Source organism: Typopeltis vanoorti, chromosome 11 (genome assembly GCF_054136105.1).
Source record: "Typopeltis vanoorti isolate ZY-2024b chromosome 11, IOZ_Tvanoo_1.0, whole genome shotgun sequence".
Taxonomy (NCBI): Eukaryota; Metazoa; Arthropoda; class Arachnida; order Uropygi; family Thelyphonidae; genus Typopeltis; species Typopeltis vanoorti.
The window spans coordinates 40,518,521-40,542,154 of NC_143559.1; the positions used below are offsets into that span (position 1 = coordinate 40,518,521).

The 23,634-nt window shown below is 33.3% G+C and overlaps 1 protein-coding gene across 1 annotated transcript in view; it reads right to left on the reverse strand.

Moving 5' to 3' along the window:
• LOC150101461 (hypoxia-inducible factor 1-alpha-like) overlaps positions 1-23,634 on the reverse strand; it is a 388,828-nt gene that overhangs the window by 231,920 nt on the left and 133,274 nt on the right. Inside the window, exon 6 of the mRNA XM_090400802.1 lies at positions 22,474-22,580. Within this exon, the coding sequence (XP_090256928.1) occupies positions 22,474-22,580 (107 nt within the window). The remainder of the gene's footprint in view (positions 1-22,473; positions 22,581-23,634) is intronic.

Here is a 23,634-nt window from a genome sequence, read left to right on the forward strand (position 1 = left end):
TATGCAGATGATGTTATTCTTCTAAATAAATCCACTACAAGTCTGCAAGATTCTCTGACTAAATTGAATAGCTGTTGTAATAGATATGGTATGAAAGTCAGAAATAAAAAGACAAAGACAATGAAAATAGGCAGAATCATTGAAAATGTCAACTGTGTTGTGAATGGAGAACCTGTGGAACAAGTAAAATATTTCGGCTACTTAGGCATGATTTTTAGTGAAGATGGTAAATTAAATATGGAAATAGACAACAGAATCAGCAAAGCTGGTATGGTGAGAAGTCAATTGAATAAATTCATATGGAATAAGAGAGAAATTAGTCGGAACACTAAATTAGCTGTATACAAGACAGTGTTCAAACCAGTTGTAACTTACGGATCTGAGAGCTGTGTCAGAAGTAAAACACTTGACCGAAGACTAGAGACCACAGATATTAGAGTCCTGAGAAAGATTATAATTGTGAACAGATGGCATGAATGGCAATATCATATTAAAAACGAGGATATTAGGAAAGAACTTGATATTGTCAGCATCCAGGAATGCGTCAGCAGAGCTAATCTCAAGTGGTATGGTCACTTAAACAGAATGGGTGAAGAAAGATTAGCAAAACAAGTGTTCTCTGCCAGGTTGGCAGCAAAACGACCCAGAGGAAGACTAAGATATAGGTGGATTGATACGGTACAAAGTGCCTTAGACAATTGAAATATAAGATCTGATAATGTTGGAGTCTTGACAAGTAACAGACTGATTTGGAGGAAAATTGTAGATAGGAAGTTAGTAATGATGTAATTTTATTCATGTAGTACTATCATATGCTGTACACTCCTTGAGGGTACATGGCAAGAATTTGATGATGATGAAGAATAGTGAAATTCACAGAAGTTATCTTTTATCACTGTTTTACCACTCAGCTTGAAAATTGCCTATGAGTGATACAAAATTATATTTTCAAGGGTGGGTGGAGAAAAAAAATAAAAACTGATAATGAATTATGAGTGTGTACAGGGTAAATGAAAACTCATTTCTTCTCAAGTTTATTACAGGTTTGTGAAATGACAGATTTCACTTCATTCTCCCTATGATGTGAAAACAATACTGTTTGCTGCTAGCATGAAGAGAAAAAAAAAACCTGAGTTACCATTAATTCATTTAGTGTAAAAAAATTTTTTTTAAAAATTCAGAATCAACATATGATTTACTTTTTCTCTTCCTTGCAAACTACGTTCACTGAGTTGTAAATGAAAACAAACATGAAGCAGAAAGACAACACTAGGAACTAGCTATTAACTAAAATTTCTTATTTGTTATTGAAACAAATGACATAAGATTTATGTGATTAAGCAAATACAACAGCATTTGTTGTATTTATGATTATCAGATTAGATGCAAATATGACAGCAAATTATGCAGTTTTTAAAGTTAAAAAAATTCCCAAAAAATGTTTTGAGCTGATCATGAAGCTGCTTAAAGGTCAAGGCCAAATGTACGAAGACCTCCACATCTCCTTTAAGGAATATGAAAATTATCAAAATATGTTATGAGCTGATCATGGAGCTGCTTAAGAGTCAAAGCCAAATGTAAGAAGACCTCCAACATCTCCTTTAAGGAATATAAAAAACTGACTGGGGTTTCTAACCTTATGTCCAATCCTCACCTTCACATGGAACTACTGGATATTGAACAAAAAAAGGACGTACTGTTGTTTGGAACTTAGCTGACCAAATTGTACTCTCTTATTGGCTTAAACCAGAAATATGTGTGATGGTAAAACATAAGATTTCAGCTGATCACACAGAGTTAACTTAGATATAAAAACATTTGTTTTATATGACTATAATAGCAAAACATCACATTTAATATAAAAAAATGTAAATGAGTTATGTAACTTGGAATATTTTACATAAAATTGGATTAGCAATATGATTAATGCAAAGCATTTTTTTTAAAATATAAATATTATCTTTCTGAAATAAAATTAAACCACATCAAGTTGAAAAGTGAAGAGATGTAATCATCACTTTTAAATAGCCACAACAAATAAAAACATAAATGAATAAATAAACTACAAAAAAGTAGTTTATTTCACCTCTAGTGAGAAACAGAGTTAAGTGCATTTGATCAGATGATACTGGTATCTAGATGACTGCACTTTCCCCAATATCTGATGTTGGTATTTTATGGATTACTGTACCTGCTTTGGAAAATTGACATTTCTTACTAAGGATCACCAAAATAGTATTTTCTCTTTTAAAAGAATACTGAAAAATTATACATATATTTTAGCTCCTACCACTTATTTCTGAAGGAGCTATATTTTCTTCTGCAAATTAATATTACAAAAAAGCAATCCTGAATTTAATGTTTTTGAATAAACTTCAAATAACTGAATTCTAAATATTTTCCTGAAAATATTTACAATCTTATATGTCAATTTACACTACATTTCAATTATTATGAACAGCGTTACCTAAATTGTATGGATGTTTCCACCATTCTGATTACTTTGTTCTCTATTTTGCTGTTTATTTACAAAACTGAAAAATAAATATATTCAATATCCCACCATCTTGCTGAGATTCAAGAGACAGCAACTAATTAAGTATTACATATGTTTCTTATGTCTGCACCAAATAAATTTGATATACAGAATTGGATATTAAATAAATTCACAAAAGATCACAGGCTCTTCTAGGAATACTTGAATGGTTCAATTCAGATAGTCAGGTATGTTATATTTAATTAGAATGAAATTGAGAAAGGGCAAGAGCATGACATTACATGAAGGGATAGAATAAAACATTGAATCAAGCAAATAAATGACCCAGTTTAAGAGAGAGAGCTCTGGACTTCACTTACATTTATCAGTACTGCATAGTCACAGTTAAATTACATCCTGTCATCGAGGAGCAAGCATGATATGTTTTAAAAAGGTCATGTAGCAGATTGTACATTTATGTTGATGACTTGCCATTATGGTTATCCAATGACTAAGCAACTTGCAACAAACTGAAGATTAATTCTGGTGTGAATATAAAAGTAATACAACACTGCTGTACACACCTTTCTTCAACAATACAAATTTATGATATCTGCATAGTGTTCTCAATAACAGTTAAATTATGCTGTGCAACTTAAGTATTAATTTTAATAATTTTTAAGGGTTTAAGGATTTTAATAATTTTCTTTATGCTTGAAGTACAAAAATTTTCCCAACACTATCTCTTCCAGAAATATATTGTTAGCCATACAATGTAAAAATTATGTAGATTGCCATCTTTTATCTAGCTTCCTATTAACCAAACTGTTTCTCAGTTCTCTGATTATTGAGCTTGGTTCTGTGTTAATCACCAGAGGTAAGCAATTATTGTGATATTTTGTTCAGTATTTGTAACTATTCAAAAAAATTATAATTGCATGTATGTTTATTAACATTATCCATTCAAATTTTCTTACAGGAGGACTACCCATATATTCAAAATTAAAATCCTATAATGTTAAAACTGATGGCATAAATGAGGATTAACAATGCCAAAAAGGTATCCACCATATTCTGACAATTGAAATAGAAACAAAATAATTATCATATCAGTGCTGCCTTTTGCTCAGTGCTTATAACAACTTGTTGCAGATGAGTAATATTTTAAACTGTTAAAATAAAACTTGTTAACCATTCATTTTAAATAAACTACATGCAGGACTTTCATTTCACAATATTTCAAAATAAACATTTCCGGATAATAAATGCAACATTTTTCTATTTAAAAAAAATAATAATAATAAAATAAAATAAATAAATAATACTTTACCACTGCATTGTCAGTGAACCTACAAAACATGTAACAATTAGCTATTTAGGTACAATATTTAGTGAAGATAGCAAACTAGATATGGAAATGGACTAAATAAGAAACTAAGTAAGACTTGTATGGTGGAGAACTAGTTGAATCAATCTGTTTGAAACAAGAAAGAAAGAAATTAGCCAAAATACTAAGTTAGCAGTATACAAGAGTGTTCGAACTAATCTTAACATAAAGATCTTGGAATTGAATTAGAAATAAAACATCTTAACAAAGACTGGAGACTACAGATATGTGAATTCCAAAGAAAATCAGGAAAGTAAAACAAATTTTGGCTGGCCTGGTAGGCTAACTGGTTAAAATGTCAAATTCAAGAGTGTCGATTTGAATCCTGCTATAGTTTTGGATGTTTACATGTGACTTTAGGTGTGAGGTGAATTTCACTTCCCAGTGCAAGGCCATCACTCCACTTATTTATATTGTCCAAAAACTCTGCCAGAAGCAGAGTTTTTGGACAATATAAAAAAGAAATCAAATTAAATAATAATAATAATAAAAATCCTTGCCCTACTGATAGTACTACTATTGTACTGTAGGTTAACACCCCATCTTAGGTCAGAGTCCCATAAAAGAAAAGCAGCAATAAAGAACCAGATTATTAAAATGAGGATATTAAAAAACAACTTGGCAGTAGTAATCTAAAACTGCATGGTCACTTCAACAGAATGGAGGGTGAAAGATTAAAACAAAACAAAACTGGAGCAAAATGGCATGAAAAGATACCCAGAAGGTGAATACAAATGGATTGATGCAGCTGGAAGTGATTTAGAAGTTCATGAGAGTTGATCAAATCAGATATCTGACAAAACACTGAAAAATAAATTAAAACAATTTTCTGAGTACATGAAAGTAATTTACATGATTCTAAGATTCTAATGCATTATGAGGTGCTGAATCCAACCTATAAACTTTGAATCAAAAATTCCACCACAAAAGAATGCTTTTTTAAAGATATGGATGCTTTTCACAAATTTATAGAATATTTTTATCATGAATTAGTAATATACTAGTATTAAAGTTTTAGATTTTATTTATAAATGCCATTCTATTGTGGCTCAAGGCATGTAGCAGTGGTTGGAAAATTAAAGGAAGTATAGCATGGCATGTTTGAATACATCTTACATCAAGATGTGTTGTAACAAACAAACTCCGTCCACATTTTCATTTACACTCTGAATATCTCTAATTTATATCACATTTAAAAGTTGTCTAAAATAAATGTAGATCATTTTTCTTATATCTCCGTTTCATTTACAATTGCTAAACAGTCCAAACACCACTTATGCTTACCATATGAGCAATATAAAATCATTTTAAGATGCTATTAAAAAGTTTCTGGGAAACAACAAAATTGGAAATGAAAACTATAAAGAATTATTTGATCAACTTATAAGTAAAATACCACTTATGAAGGCAATGATGTTACTTAAAATTCATTTCCTTAATTCTCATCCAGACTTTTTTCATGAAAACTTGAGTGCAGTGAGTGATAAACAAGATTAATAGTTCCACCAAGACATGGACATTGAATGATATAAGAGAAATGAAATAATAATATAAGAGATCTACTGTTGGTATCCTATTATATTAGTACTTATATGCACTTTTAAATTAGCATATTTAATCTTTTTTTTTATTTTCTTACTTATTGTAATATAATGAAATGTGAAATTTAATATTAATTTTTTTATTTTTCTAAGTAAAAATATAATCAGTAACAGTCATCACTGAATATTTAGCCAAACTATTTTTTGGTACACTTCTAATAAAGAACTCTAATGTGCTGGGTAAACAACTTCCAAATTCAATGCCTGTTTTAGATTAGTTACAACCAGTGTAATAGTAGCCCAAGACATAACAAATAAGTCAAATTTGTAAACAAATTGCTAAATAAGAAGGCAGTAACAAAATATGTTAGAGTTTCATAATATTGGGGACACACTTTGAGGGCATATACCAGAAAATGATAATGTTATCACTTGACATATACATTCTGATAACTTTTTTAATGGTGCAATAACACTAAATTAAAGAGTTGTCAAAACATATTAAGAATTGCTGGCAGACCAAGTTTAGTTCTAGATACATGTGGAGCAATATTATTTCCAACTCAGCAGCTATCTGCAATTTGAACTTCTCTTTTAATACCAGCATAGTTACTGCACATCACAATGTTAAACACACATTCAAACAATTAAAAATAACACCAAACTTTCACATGAAAGAAAGGATGTCTTCAATATAATCAAAACTGTTTCACACTGTGAACACATTGCCACAGTCACCATTAATGACAGTCCAAAAGTTTAACAAACACCCTAAAATAATTATTAAAATCTTGTTAATTTCTATTTGTTTTAAAAAAATGTATTTTATTTTTAGTCTTAAATGTTTATACAAAATATAAACATAAGGAAGATATTTAACTAAAAAACTTATCTTGTTTTTCATTCAGGAAAAAAACAGATTACTGGAAATCCCAATTCACATTAGAATATTGCACTACCTTAAACTGATTGTTTCTGCATTTGCCCCACATGCAATTGCACTTCACACATTCACCACTCTCCAAGCACAAAAAACTTCCAGGGATGGCCTCTTATCCTGCTCCATTCTACAAATAACCCACACGGTATCAATCTGATTCAATTCATCTACAATTTACATATTTATCATATCTTTTTTCCTCCTCTTCACAAGTCTATATATGGTATTCTCATGATCTTCTCATAACCAACATTCTAGAGACCCAATATTATCTTAGATACTCTTTTCTGGACTGTTTCCAAAATTTGATTTCCTTGAAAACTAGGTGGGTGAATCTGTGCATAGCAATCAAAATACACCTGATTAAGGTTCTGTATAGAGTAATAAGTTCATCATCTCTATGTTCCACTTATCATTTCCATAATCCATTGTGTATTTGTAATTCTTGCACTGCAACTTAAGTTCTAATCTCTTAGACATCTTTTGATATATTGCACCTCCATAGGACACCCTTCAATTGGAAAAGATCTTTGAGTGATTACTGTTGTGACAAGAAGAAAACATGGGAGTGTTCAACTGAAGGTAAATTAGCTAATTTTACATAGAAGTAGTAGGGCTTTTCTCCCCAAAACTGGAATTTTTCATTCTTCATTGAGTCAAACTGACCAGAGAACATATGTAATTTACAGACAAAAAAATACTATTAATGGATGGTAAGTGGCACTGTGTGTAAATGGGTGATTAAATAGTGCAGACACTGAATTGGTGGAGTGGAGTGCACCCCTGCAATGAGTCTTTGGAATTGTCACATAATAAACTTCCATCCTTGCCATCCAAACTACAAAACTTTATTGCAGGGGTGCACTCCACTCCACACAATAGTATTAATACTCGGAGAGCGAGCCACCTCAGCTTGCCTCCTCATAGCTTTCTCTAACTATTCATCATCTGTAAACTGTAAATCTCCAACTGAACCTTTCCCAATGTCATCAACACATTATTTAAACAGCATCCTAAAACATAACTTTATGGTGTTTATAGTAGATGAGTAGTGTAATACTTTATACTACTCACCTTTCTCTTCCAAAACACTAAAAGAGAAACACTGATAGATGCCAGCAGATTGTATCCATACATAACTTTCTAGTAACTATCAGGTAGCCAAGCCAATGTTTCCTGTCCAACTTGCTAATTTCTTATCCAAACTTCAATTTAAATACTTGCCTGTCACATAGCATGTCAAAAGACACTGTGTATGCATCCTCCTCATCTATCCAACATCATCACAGCAAGATGTTACTAAAGCATGACCACTTTTGACAATGCTACAATGACCCCTATAGGGAATCACATTTCTGTCACACCAATCCTGAAACTTATCAAATGCTTTAACCACTATTCCCGATACACAAACAAGCTCATAATTTGAATCTTCAATTATAGCTCCCCCCCCCCTTGTGCAATGGTACTATTTTACACTCTTTCTACTGATTTGGGATTTCCCTGTCATACATTTTTCATTAAATAAACAAGTCAAGAGTACTATTAATCTTTTGGAACACTCACTAAATGTAATTAAGTAAATGTAATTATTCTCAATAAATAACATGACTATCCTCTGTACTGATTACCTGGCTACCTTTTCTGCTAGTCAATATCATCCACCTAAAATCAGTCTTTCTTCTGAAACAACTCCTAATCTCCATTCATCCACTTTATATCCACATTATTAATCCTTCTAGCCCTTAGTATACATTTAGACATTGCCAATAAATATTTCTTGACTAATGCCAAACATAATACTGATTTTTCCCCTTAATTACCCATTCCATATTACTGTCCCAAGCTATCTTCTGAGCTTTTCATAATCACCTATCCTTTAAGCATTGCATCCATCCTTTTTCTCACTGAAGCTCTCAGTGAGAAAAACTTTTCACTAACAAGAGACAAAACTTTTACCTCATTTACAATAAAATTATCTGATATAATTAAATCCAAAACTTGAATTCTGAGCCACTGTCTAAGATAGCTATCCCTCAGAAGTTCAGATTCATATCCTTTGACTCCAGATGCTATCTCCTCTTTCTGATCTATATTTCTTTAAATAAAAATCACCCAATAATAACATTTCACTGTTATCATCCTCCACATTCCAGGCATATAACAATATTCTACTAAATAACTCATCTTGTTTCACACAGATTATATAGCCTCAAAACTACTGCTCACATTCGACTATATCCTATTATATATAATCATAGCTATCATACAGTATATATCTGTGTAATAATTCAACTATATCTTTTGCAGTGATTATCTAATTATCATTAGATAACTAGATAATCACTGCAATGGGGGTATGATGTTGGCTAGCTACGTATCATATATTGAAGGAACTCCCTTGAGATTTTTTAGGCTGCTTGGTCTTTTTACCTCTAATCTGAGCAGGCATAATTCCTTTGCAGTCTTCAAGAATACCCCCCTCCCATCCTTTCCTATTCTCACAGAAAATACCCTTTCACCTCTAATCCCATCAATTATACTGTTCTTGCACAACAATGTTTCACTTATACCAACAACATTCAGACCATACTGAATTGCAACATGCATTATTAACATTTCGATTGGTGTTTGTAGACAAGGAACAGATCTGCAGAAGTACAGTTCTTTGAATAAGAAGCAGCACATCTTAAGAACAGAAAAGGCTAATTTTCAGGATGCTAAATCAGATACAGCATGGTTGTTTATGTTAGGTTAATGTTATTCCAAGGAAGAAAATTTCTTCTTGACTAGAGAACTGGTGGTATATTTGAAAGAAAGAACATGTGGGATGGATTATTTTTCTGTGGAATGCAGTAAGACTGGAATTTGGAGAGAGTGGATTCAATTATATTCTCCCAAATGAAAAACATAAATAAAGTGTTTTTAATTTAATTTAATTTAAATTAATTTAATCAAGTTCTTGATATTCTTTACATCTTGCCTATATGCACAATGCAGGATTTCTGAAAAACAATGAAGTGCTAATTGTGTGATTCGTAATCAGTAAAAAAATACAGTGACATAAAACATGAAGAAAGAGAACAGAAATCAAAAGCATGAGGTATTCTTTTGATTTCTACAGAAGAAAGGCAAAATGCAGAGGAAGACCATAAGATAGGTAGCCTGCTCAGGAAACTTTTGCACCAAACATGATCAAATTATTTGAGGAAACTGAGTTTCTTCACACTTCTCCAGATTGTTCATCCAGAATTGGATGACAATGTAATTTAGTATTCTAAATAAGAATTACATTTCTGGCATTCACAATGACCAGTTACAGATTAAAGAATGCTTTTTTTTTTTTTTTCATTGGCACTGCTTTAGATTTTGTTAAATCTATTTTTTTAACTTGAATCCCACCCACAAAGGCTTAGGAACCAATCACACAATTAGCACTGCGGGCAGACTAAGGAACAGATAATCTAAGAACCTTGCTCTGAAGACCAACATAGTATTTTTTTTAAAGCCACTTCAAACCTCCAATAAGCAAATAAAGGTGACATGGGCTCCCAATGGACCATGAAAATCAGCTGCCATCTAACGATCTTCATAAACACCCACAACATGCTACAGTGGGATTAGGATCCACAGCCTATAAACTGGACGCTGTCATGTTTGTTTGAGGACTGTTGCCAATTATTGGAGTGTGTATAACTGATATTTGAGTTATCAAATGAAGTGCTTAAGTGTCAAAGCTGCATGATTGGGAGGAGGCCTCCATGTAGCCTTTTAAGGAATGAGGAGAACTGACTGGGGCTTCTGACAATGTCCAATCCTCACATCATGCTGCACCCTGTTACATATCTACTTGGATACTGATGAGTATGGGCTGGAAATTTTGGGATTTAGCTAACCAAATTGTATTCTTACTGGCTTAAACTAATGTAAAACGATGGCACATCATGAAAGAATGTCATGCTAGCTAGGGTGTTGCTCAGTTAAACAACCCCCCCCCCTTTTTTTTTTTGTCAGGGCAAACAGCACAACATAAGAAGCATCAATGGAAAAGAAATGGAACAGAACTGGATAAGTACCAGACCAACATAACAGGCATGACTGAAACAAAGAAGATAAAACAGGTGAGATAAATAACAAGTACAAAATGTTATATTCAGGCAATAACAATCAGAAAAAAGGAGTAGCTTTAGTATCAACATTAAATATGAAGATCATCTTGTTGAATGGCTGGCAATATCAAGTATAGTGATGTGAGCAAATATCAGAATAAGGAACTAGAATGGGACTTATTTGTGCCTGTGGTACCAGAAGGAATAAGTGGAGGAATTTTTTGAGGCATTAGAGAAGGCAACTGACAATGAAAAAGGAAAAGATGGTCCTTATTGGTGTGAGATCTAAACAGAAGAGTAGGAAATGATTACCAGACATAGAAATGTTTTGGGAAAACTTGAAGAAAAGAGCAAAGCTAATAAATAATGACTTTTGTTTAGCTCGTTTTACAGAGTGCTTCATTTTCTTACATTTTTATTTGTGTGCTGTAAGAGCACAAGCTGATTTACTTGCCAGGAACTTTTGATGTGGTAAATATCTGGTAAGTACCTGTTGTATTTCTGTTCAGGACATGGACTAGTTAATGCTAACACTACATTTCAACATAGAAATGTGCACAAATTCACATGTAAAAAAGATGCAAAAAATAAGAAACTCTCATTGATTGGAGCAATTGGAGCAAGATAAACCAAATTTTATATTGAAAAAAAAGAGTATGCAAGAAAGTTTTACACTGAATCAAAGTTGAGTAGCTTTCAGAGTTGAACTACACAGTAAAATACACAAACATCATTAAAAATAAATAAAATAAAAGACTTTGAAAACAACAATTAAACATTGGAGACTCAGCAGCAAACACTGAAAAAAATATTGATTCAGCCAGAGCAGCATCTGGTGAGGTTGTCAGTATGGATAGAAAAAAATCAGAACTCCATGGTGGACTCAAGAAGTTAAAGAAGCAGTCAAGGAAAAGAAGAAAACATATCAAAAGTTCTTGGCAAGTAAGTCAGCTTGTGCTCTTACAGCATACAGATAAAAATGTAAGAAAGTGAAGCACTGTGCAAAACTAGCTAAACAAAAGTCATAAGAAGACTTTGGTAAAAACATAGAAAATAAATATCAGGACACTAACAAACTATTCTGGAGGCTATTGAAAAAAAGAGTACTGTAAAAGAAATCAGTAATAATAAAGGTAACATGAAATCTGAAGATAAAGATATCTGGAGTAATTATAAATGAAAGGTGAAAAATAATATTCTTGGTTTAATCCTTTATCCAAGTGTAAGCAAACAATGTTTGCTTGTGAAGTACCTTCACAACTAGGTTGCTTGTACACAGATGCTAATGACTTCACATCAATTGCCTTATTATCCCATAATGCAAAGCACATACTCTTTCAAATATGCATAATGCTATGCATTATGGGAAAGGCTACTACCCAGACTGGTTTCAACATTTATCGAGGTTGCATCAGTGGGAGCCAGTCTCAGAAGAGATACTAAGGTTGAAGTAATGTAGACATCATATATTTTCCACATACAAGTAATCAAAATGTGTCACACTTTATTAAACTACTCTGTATTAGTGGTATGCGTAGTGGTCCCTTTGCATAATGCATAGCATTTTATACATCTGAAATGGTATAATGCTTACTCTTGGATAAAGCATTAAACCAAAAATATAATTTCTTGGCATCTATAATTTAAAGTAGGACCAAGTGAAAACCTTTCAACATGTATCTACAGAGTATTTTAATAAGGTGTGACACCTTCTGACTACTTGCATATGGGAAATACCGGTGTATGACTTCTACATTACTTCAATTTTGGTATCTCTTCTAGGTCTGGCTCCCACTGATGAGACCTCAATAAAGGTGGTAGGTTTTTGACTGTTGCTGGGTGGAACCACTAGGCTTCCTATCCTGGAGTCATTCAAGGTCATGAGTGATGAGTTTAGTAGTGATCCTTTAGGGTCACTTAGTGAGATTTAGAGTGATCTTGTCGATCACTCAGAGTTTTTGGAGAGGTATCCCAACACTTTTAACATACCTCCATAAAGATTGAAACCTGTCTGGGTAGAGGCCCTTCCCATAATGCATATACACATCTAAAAGGCTAGGTGCTTTGTATTATGGGATACCAAGGCAACTGATATGAAGTCATTAGCCTCTACATACAAGTAGCCGAGTTGTGAAGATACTTCACGTGCAAACATTGTTTACATTTGGATAAAGGATTAAACCAAGAATATAATTTCTTGGCATCTTTAATTTAAAGTGGAACCAAGTGAAAAAATTTTCCACATCTGGAGTAATTATTTTGAAAGAATGCTAAATGAAATAAGCAGTGTCAACACTATAGTAGAAAGCACACAACAGGAATACAAATCCATACTTGAAGAAGAAAAAGCCATCAAAAACCTGAAATGCAGAAAAGCAGCTGAATAGATGAAATTCAACCAGAAATGTTCAAATATAGAAGTATAAAAATTTTAAGTGACTGCACCGAATAATTCAGAAGGTCTGGTCAGAGAGTTGAATTCCAGATGATTAAGAATAGAGCTCTCAATAGTACTCATCTATATATATATATATATATATCAGATATAGATCAGAAGTTAGTAATGGTGTAACTGTTTCATGTAGTACTATCATAATATCCTCTACACCCCAAGAGTAGATATCAGAAGGAATCTGATGATGAGTTCTCAAATATCAATTATTCGCAGACACAACCTTAAATAGATTTCATCCCAGTGACATTGCATTCAGCAGATTATATCTTGCTTTTTTTTTTTTTTCTTTTTTTTTTTGCAAAAACAGGCATACCATTTGATCTAGTGCAATTATAACAAAATAACATTGATTTTATAATTTTTGCTACTGGTTTTGCATGTTCATCTCCTATGAACAAAAGATGGCTGAAGCAACATAATTCCAACTGGAAGACTACAAAACCAGTTTATTTTGTCTCTTAGTCATGCATATTCACAGTTGGTCTGCCAGTTTTTCAAGATGAAAACCAGTTTCTGGCAAAAAAAAAAAAAAATCCTACCATCTCAACATGAGATCTACTAATTCACTTTCATGTGAAAACCCTCATCTCTTCTATGCATGGTAACGGTACATTTCTAACCTGTCTTGCTTGTCAATCATGGGGGGAAAAAAATACAGATAATGATTTATTATTGTATGCTTCAAAAAAAAAAAAAAAAACATTTCAAGACCTTCGTGTGAACCAAAACAGATCCTTCGCATTAATATCTAAAGTCTAATTAATTTTACATGAAGAGTTAAATGACATGGCAGAAAATTTGGGGGCCTAATCTATATTCAAAACCAAGGGTATGCTAAGCACTGGAATAAGGTATGCCAGTGAAAGAGAACTGCTTTTATGAAGAAGTTGGCAGGTAAAGATCATAAAACAGGTTTAGATTCCTAAACTATTTATTACACATTTTTTAGCTACTTGGTGTTGCCACAGCAAAACTCTCACAACAGCAAACACCACAATCTTCTTCTTCTTTCACTACGCATTATTCCCGCTTCCTATGCAGGGTCCATGTATTAGATGCAACTACTTGTTAGTACCACTCCCAACCGACCTGTCGCCTAGTCTACCGGTGGGGGGGGGGTATATTTTTTGGCTGTAGAAAGTAAACATCACAATGAACTTGCTAAACAAAGCAAAAAAGCTCACTCAAAATCCCCATGAAATGAAATTATTACAAGGGAAATTTACTATAGTGAGCTTTCACCATAAATTATTCTTTTGAACTTTATGGCTTTACTATAGTGAGAACTAAGAAATGGATTTTTCCTTCATTCAACAATTTGATTTTAAATTATACAGAAAAGCAAGTAAACATAAGTAATTTATATTTACTACAAAACAAGTACAAATGATTTATCAAAGACCATGGCCACACTGAAAGAGACAGTAATATTGAAGTAGAGGATTTTTTTAAAGCATTAAAAATAGCAAATGGCAAGAGGAAAGTTCATTAAGTTCATTTCTAATAATGAGTTAATCCATTCCCTTGAGGAAATGGATTAACTCTTATTAGAAATGAACATTAGAGAAGAAAATGAATTTCTGAGTGATGGAAATGTGGAAAATTTGGACAGAAGTAGGGTTAATATTAATCATTAGTGATATCATGGGCAAACAGAGGCATGCATAAAATTTCCTTCGCATGGACAGGCTGTTGAGAGTGATATCTTTGAACTGGTCAATACTACAAGAATCTACAAGAGATCATAGGAAGTGATTATCTAGTTTTTGAACAGAATAAAAATAAGTAACACAGTGAAAAGATAAATGTGTATGAGAATCAAATTTGAAAGATTCTGATTGAAACTAGACTCATATGTAGAAAGCAACAGCCAAATGTCAAAATGAATGGCAAAATATGAAAACAATGACAGAGAGAAAATGCAACTATCTAAAACAAGAAAAATAAATAAATAAATAAATATTTAGCAAATCAAAAAATTAAAGGAGTCCATACAGTAAAAGTCAAGCTCTAGTGAACAAATTAACAAGTGATCTTAAATCGACCAACCTTTGCTGGCAAAGGTTGGTCGATTGGTAGAGCCTCTGCTACTAATAGCTCAGTTAAGTAAGTTTGAGCGCGGTTAGTAGTTGGAAGGAACACCAATCGTTCAATGCTGTTGGCACACTCTCCCCGATGAGTCTTTAGACTCCCTGGAGGTGTCAAATAATAATAATAATAATAATAAGAGAACATACTGCAGGAAAGGCAACTTACATGCAAAAAGATCTAAAGAAGGCATAAAAGAGTATTTGATTCAAATACAACAATGGGGATGGGATGTCAACACAGATGATGAAGGAATATGCAAGAGGAGTTGGAAAAGCTTCTGATCTGAGTCTCAACATATGTATGATTCCTAACAAGTAGAAAGGGCAAGATAATTTCAATATGCAATCAGCATCCTGCCAAATTTTCTACAAGCTGATCAGAAATCACACATTCAGGGGCAGGTGGACAGCACCAGGATCCTCTACAGAAGACCATGGGTTTGTTAATCGTAACACCTGCTTCAACATTCTGCTCATGGTCTAACTGAGTGACAGCACAATCAGCCAAGAGAAATGGATACACCACAATACTTCTGGATCTTGCCAAGGCATTTGACAGGATTCTACATGCAATGTTGTTACACAAATTCAGAGGAATGGGCATTCAGAATAAACTTGTAGCATAGATAGAGGAGTAACAGGTATTGGAAAGATGTATGGAAGAGCAGAGTCTAAAAAAAAATAAAGGTAACAGTAGTGTGCCAGGATTCCAAACTCATTTAACTTATATATTCATGATATCAGAAACAAACTATAAGAAGCTATCCAGTTATTTGCTGATGATGCTAAGCTGGGACATGTGATAAGGAACATGGCTAATATAGAATCACTGTGGGTTGACTCAAACACCAAATCTATTAACAAATATCAATGAATATTAGTTTATCATCCTCAAATTCCTGGTAAGTATCATCAAGGTCATGGGATACTCTAATAGTACTACATGAAAAGGTTACTGTATTACTAATTTCATACTTTTCCTCCAAAGTAATCTTATTTGCCGGGACTCCAGTAATTATTATAAAATTATTTTTATAGATGGCCACAAATTGCATTGAAAGGGAAAAAATGAATATTGAAAAGAAAATTCGTCTCGAAGAAAATTTCTCTCGAAGAAAAAAAATTAAAATCATGGATCGGTTGAAAAATGGAGAAAAATCAGTTGTTGTAAGGACTTTGAATTTAAATGAATCCGCAATTCAAACAATCAAACACAATGAACATAAAATTGGAGAAAGTTTATTGCTAGGTCAATGGCAAGTGCAAAGCTCGTTGCTCGAGTACACAATTTTCTAAGAGAAAAATGAAGAAATCTCTAATGATTTGGAAAGAAGATGCACTCAAAAGAAAATTCCTATGGATGGAAATCTCAAAAACTCTCAAAGTTTATAAACATTTATAATGCAGACCAGGTGTTCAATGCTGATGAATCCGGGTTATATTGGAAAAAAAATGCCAAAACGCACCTATATTTCGAAAAATGAAAGATCCGCTCCTGGATTCAAAGTTTCCAAAGACAGGATTACTCTACTGTTTTGTAGTAATGCATCAGGTGATTACATGCAAAACTAATGTTTATTAACCGATCCACAAATCCTTGTGATATGAAAGATTAAAATATGCACTTATTTTTATTTTGCCTAACACATTACGAGCAATGAAGCTTAATTACAATTTGTAATTTTTATAATTTTCCAACAACAAATATATTTTTGTTGGATAAGTCATTGTTGTTTATATAATTTTTTTTTTAAAAAACAGATTTCAGTACATAACCCTACTTTTTGTATGTGATCCGAGTCTCGCATAATGCGATTTATGTAACGCGGCATTACTATGAAACCTAACACCCGCATTATACGAGAGTTACCTGTATACACATACATACATACACATGCATATAATACACACAACCTCAAGGAGTGTACCAGATACCGACAGTACTAAACAATTAAGTCTACATTATTACTATCAACAATCTCTGTTCAAAACAGTATTACTTGTCAGTACTTCAATGTTGTTATATCTAATATTTTAGTCTTCTAGGGCAGATCCTTTGCCTTAGACCGATCACAGAAAAATATAAAGAATTCAGACTCCCTCTGGTAATGTGTTTCTCAGACTACTCTAAAGCTTTTGACTGTATTGAGCATGTGAAACTGTGGGAAGTAATGAAAAGAATGGGTTTTCCTCAACACACTATTAAGTTGATAGCCAACTCGTATAAGGAGCAACAAGCCATGGTAAGACAGGTATTGGATTGATTAACTGGTTTCAAGTTGGAAAAGGAGTTAGGCAAGGATGTTTACTTTCCCCTCACTTGTTTAGTATATATGCATCATGCGTGAAGCATTGGATGAGCTCAGGACAGGAATTAGGATAGGAGGTAGATTGATCAGTAATCTGAGGTATGCTGATAATACAGTACTCCTTTGTAATGACATGGAAGAACTAGGACTAATTCTTGACAAAGTTAACAAGATCAGTAATAACAGAGGACTTCAACTCAATCCTAGCAAGACAAAGATTATGGTTCTCAAAGGAAATACAAACAGAGAAGCTCTTGAGAAACAAGTGTACCTTAATGGAGAAAGAATTGAGGAAGTCAGCAAGTTTGAGTACCTGGGATCCATTATTAATGTGAAGAATTGCTGTTTAGAAGACATCAGAAAAAGGTTAGGAATGGCTAAAACAACAGTCAGAGACCTGTGTAAAATCTGGAAGGATGGATCTATCTTCATGGGAACAAAGTTGAGGATTTTGGATGCAGTTGTTTTTCCAACAGCGACTTATGGATGTGAGACTGGAACCTAAAGATTTCAGATAAAAAATGGATATCTGCTTTTGAGATGTGGTGTTACAGAAGGCTGACATATTACAGAAGGATATCATATACTGAAAGGCGTACAAATGAATGGGTGTTAGAAAAGATCAGTAGAACTTTAAGGCTCCTCAAGGATGTTGACAGAAGAAAGTTAAAATATTTTGGACACACAGAAAGGATGGAAGGGGGACCTTTCAGAACGGTAATAGAAGGTAAAGTTCCTGGAAAAAGAGACAGAGGTAGACCATCAATGAGATGGATGGATGGATGGATGGCGTGTGTGGAGTGACCGATCTTCAGAGAGTTGAGGCCGCCAGAAAAGCAAACAACAGGACTACATGGCGAGGTGTGGTGTGGCACATCACCGAGCATCGGAGTGACCATATGGCATCTGTAGATGCCATATGGTCACTCCGATGTGAACATAGTAGTAGGGCACTTCTGACTGAATCAAACCACCTAGATCTTGGTCTACTTCAGTATTTTTTATGACATCACTTTTCATCGAACACCTGTTTTGCTAACCTTTCCTTACCCACAGTAACCATACAACCTAAGATTAGCTCTTCTTACATATTCTTGAATTCTAATAAAGTTCCTGCCTACTATCTTCATTTTTAATATGATTCTGCCACTGATGCCATCTGTTCACTCCCCCTAATTTCTCCCCTTAATTTTTCTCAACTCTCTCATGGCTGTGGTCTTCAAGTGTTATTTCAGACCCAACTCTCAGATTCATAACTTAAAACTGATTTGAACGTGGTCTTGCATAGTGCTAGTTTAATGTTTTGGGTAATTCTCTCTTATTCAATATAAATTTATTCAAGTGGCTCCCCACCATACTGGCTTTGCTTATTCTGTAGTCTATTTCCATATTTAATTTGCCATTTTAACTATGCCTAAATAGCTGAGGTATTTTACTTGCTCTATAGGTTCTTCATTGAAAATATAGTTGTTGTTTTCTATGTTCCTGCCTATTTTTGTAGCATTTTTTTATTACTGTTTTCATGAAATTTGTTACAGCTGCTATTCAATTCAATTAGAGAATCCTGGAAACTTCAACTGGATGTACTGGGGATGAACTCAGCTCCTTCTTTGCCAGTTTCTCTACTACTAGAGAAACTGGCGAAACTGTCATTGCTTGTTTCATTTAACAGTCTTTCAAAGTAATCACTCAAGGCATATATAATATCCTTATCTTCAGTTTTCCTGTCACCTTTATCATCTTTGATTCTTTTTGCAATATTCTTTCCTCTATTCTAAGCTTTTCAATGACCTCCAGGCAAAATATTTTGCCTCCTTCCTGACATGCATTGTCCATGTTCTTACCCAAGTCTTCCCATGACTTTTGTTTAGCTACTTTTACACATAGCTTAGTGCTTTTACATTCTGAATTTCTGAATTCTTATTTGTTAGAAATTGAACATTCAGTATGCTTTCTTCTTTTTTCACCAAGTTCTTATTTTTCTATCTTTGCAGCGAACTTCACACCATGATTCCCTAGATGAATCAATTAATGCTTCCTTTAAAGTTTGTCACTGAGACTCCAAGATTCAGTTCTTGCTTTCAAACTGTTTCTTTTTTTTTCTTGAATAATATTTGCATATTTGAGTCTAAAGTTCACTAAATTTCAGATCAACTTTAGTTCTTTCTTACACATTGTTCTTTTCAATGTATAATTCCTTTTCTCCTACTTAAAACTAAGTAACTTACTGCTTCCAATTTCAAATCCTCTCTATAATCTTGTATCCTGAACCATCATGAAGATATCAACAATCAGCCAAGTGGTTAGCATATTCACTCTCCAGCCAAAAGGCTGCAGGTTTGAATCCCACCGTGGGCATGGATGTTTGTGATTGTCTGTGAAAATACTAGTGGTGGTGGGCAGCAGATGGTGCTGGTGTAGATGATGATGGTAGTTGCGGTTCGCTGTAGTTGGTGAATTGAGTGGCAGAGACAGAGAGTTATAGAGTAGGTGCACTCCCTTGAGTCTTTAGCCTCCTTGGAGATGTCATGTAATAATAATAATAACAATAACATAATCAATTAGCCTTTTTTTATTTCTTGTTTCTTCTCTCCATATGAACTTCTGCACATCTCCATGATGGAACATGGTGTTAGTAATGACTAGTCCGTATTCTAAGCAGAAATCCAGCAGATACCTACCATTATTATTAGACTTGCCTTTTCTTTATATAACTGGTGGAATTCACTTCTTACTCTGCTAACACAACTGTTTTTTCTACACTTTCCTTTCTCATTCTGTTTAAGTCATATTACCACCTGATATTAGTGAGTTCCCACATTTCCGAATGCTAATAATGTCAAGATCCTACTAACATCTTCATTTTTAAAATGATTCTGCCATTCATACCCATCTATTCAATCCCCCTAATATATCACAAAACTCTCATATATCTGTGGTTTCAAATCTTTGTCAACTATTTCTAAGATCTCAAATCCATAAGTTTAAATTGGTTTGAACACTGTCTTGGTCAGAATGTGAGGCCAGATTCTTTTCATGGCAAGTGGTGACTGTGTGGCATGGGCAAATGTTAGATGCTGTAGTGACTAAACATCCCCATTCTCAAATAAGTCCTTGCCCTCTCATGGAGAGGCATGCATAATAAAGCACTTAGGTTTATCAGTCCATGTCTTTGAGGAAGTGGAGAGAGTAAATGTCCCCACATCCTGGGTCTTTTATTGGATTGTTTATAGATTTGCACATCTTATTATCACCGATAATTTCTCATAGAACTTTGCCAGCCTGATTAGCTGAGCAGATAATGTATCGCTCAGAAGAGAACACTAACTTGTAAGAAAAAAAAAGGAAGCTATTCTTACATTAGAAGGTTTTCAAAGGACCACATCTGAGCACTGTATGCAGATGTGGTTACCTGGATTTCAAAGATATGGGAGATATCTGAAAAGATTCAGATGCAGATGGCCAAAATATGTGGCCCATGGAGGTATACAATATTGAGAATATGTGGATGTCATTACACAATGACAATTCAAGTCTGATGTCTGTTTATTGGAGGCCTAAGGTGTCTTGAAAAAAAAATTATATATTTGGTCTCTACAGCAGGATTTCTGGATTATGTCAAAAATAAAAAAAAATTTAAAAATTAAAAAGTTACAGAAAAATCTTTTAACCAATCCATACTAATGTACTACAGGTTTACAAACTTGCATGAGATTTGTTTTTATGTACTAGCTTGTATATATATATATATATCTTAACAGATGTACTGATTATGTCTTCAGAAGATACTAAATTCTTAAAAGTAAGATATTAAAATATATAGTAAAAGTAAATTAATCTATAAAGTCACATAGAAGATAACAGATATTAGACTAGCAATTTCAACTTTTATATTTCTTTTTCCTTCTCTTCTCATCTGTCCCTTAGGATGGGTAGTCCCACCCTAATGAGGGATTTATGACAAATTAATGCAGCTGGCTCGTCACTCCTCTGCTGCATTCCACTAAGGGCAAGTATTAATGACTGTAGATCCATGTGTGTTCATGGGGTAGTTTACCTGTTCTGAGGGACGAAAAACTCGAGTTTCTGGTTGGGGGGGGGGGGGGAACCCTCTATTTCTGTATGAGACCAGCTAACTCACTTTTAGTCGAAAGAGCCCAAAGAACTTCGTCTATACTGACCGAGCTACGGAGGCTCACTTTTATATTTAATCAGTGAAATTCGTATGTTCTCATTATACTATACTGTAAATATGAAGGTTAATCAGAAGACTGAACTTTGAGCAATCACAAGGAAAGTTTTGTACATTTTAGAAAAAAACGTATATGAACGTGCAAATAGAAAAGTTTCCTAAAGCCTAAAACTGTACAGTATAAATGAAAAATAATACACAAGGCAATATATAATTGAAGTTACAGATGAACAATTACAACTGAAAGATGTACAAAAGATATCTCGCATTAAATCATATAGAAAGTTACACTATTCCTGATGTTATTCATAATCTAGATAGAAGATTAAGGAATGTGTAAGTAAAATAATATGAGGTTATATGGCCACTGAAATAGAATGAAAGCTGAAAGGTTTGCAAAATGAGAGGGGGGGGTACTCAGAAGACTATACCCTAGACTGTAGTCAGAACTGCTTTAGAAGAACTAGTGACTACCAAATTTGGGATCTAATAAGATTCATATGGAAGAAAATTATTGATGACTAGCTTTTGGTGTATACAGAGCAGGAAAATATCAGTTTTCTTTTCTTTTCACCCTCCACAAATCTAAAGAATATTGGTAATTGGACTTAAACACAGAATGTGCAGGAGTCTGTGCCATCTGTCTTACCACTCTGTTTCTAAAAACAGAATCTATGACTGCCTTGGAAACATGGCATCACTTCCAACTACAATCTTTTTTCCATACAGAGATTGCAGTTGGATGTCAAAAAGAAAAAAATTGTAACTGTATTGCTACTGAGATATCCTATACACCTCTTGAGGATACAGGTCAGGAAATAATGATATTAGTTTTAAAATCAATTACATTACAATTTTTGCCCTCTGATTCCTGTATTCCCATGAAATTATAATTTTTTATCCTGGATTTCTACCAAATGTGATTTTCCTTATTGTTTTCTAGAAGATAGACTAAATAAAATTTCAAGACTTACAAATTTTCATATTCTTTTCCAGAAATGACGTATCCTGAGCATGGTAAAATTTGTATACTGATTGTCCTAAAAGTTCTTCAACACTGTATCCAAGAAATTTTCCAATTCTAAAAAGAACAAAAGAAAATTACATATAGCTGTAAATTACAGGTATTTTGGAAAGGGGGGAGGGGGGAGAGAGAGAGAGAGAGAGAGAGAGCAAAACATTATTCCATAGAACAGATTTTAAATTCACTTTTCTGCTGGGATCATAGTTTACTTTTTTTTTCCATGTTATAACAAATGTTTGGTAATTGAATAGGACTAAATACTTCTCATGTTATGATAACCAATTTCAATCATTAAGCATACTTCAACAGATTAATGATTTTTAAAGTTCAATTTACAAACTGAATTTCATTATTCTGAAAACTTCAATTAAATCTTAGACCAAATCCAAATAGACAAAACAACCTCTTACAGTTGTTACCAAATATAAATAAATAAAATACAATGAAGAAATAATTTGCTAAACTGATCCACAATGCCAAGTACTTGTATTATTAGGAAGAAGCCTTAACCTAAAAATTTTGAAACTGATGCAGACCACATTCTTGTATGGACATCAGCCCAATATGCCAAATATCTCACATTGGGTTCCTGGCCATCATTAGATCCTATTAAGCAATAACATGAAAGCTGCAAAATTCTACAGGATTACCTAAGTAATTAGCTAGTACCATAAGTGAAGATGCAGCCTAATTCTCCTCTTCACAATGTGGCAATTAAGTACTTAGTTATGTTACAAAATGTAAGTTGAATCTTATGTAATTAGCAGTTTTAACCAGCCCACCTATTATGAAATGCTTCATCAAGCAAACTGCAATACCATATAGGAGAATCAGATATTAATTTTAGTAAAATTAAGTTACAAAGCACACAGCTGACAAAAGCCACAAATGTGAAATAAAACAGAAACCTTCAAGAGGGAAAAAAAAAAAAAAAAATATATATATATATATATATATAAAATCCTAAGAATAAGAACTTGAGCATCAAATTCCAGGTATGTATACCCTTAAAAGGATAGTTTACAACATTACTAATTTCCTATACACTATTTTACAATTTTCCTCCAAATTAGTCTTACGTGATAGGACACTAATGCTGTCAGATTTAAGA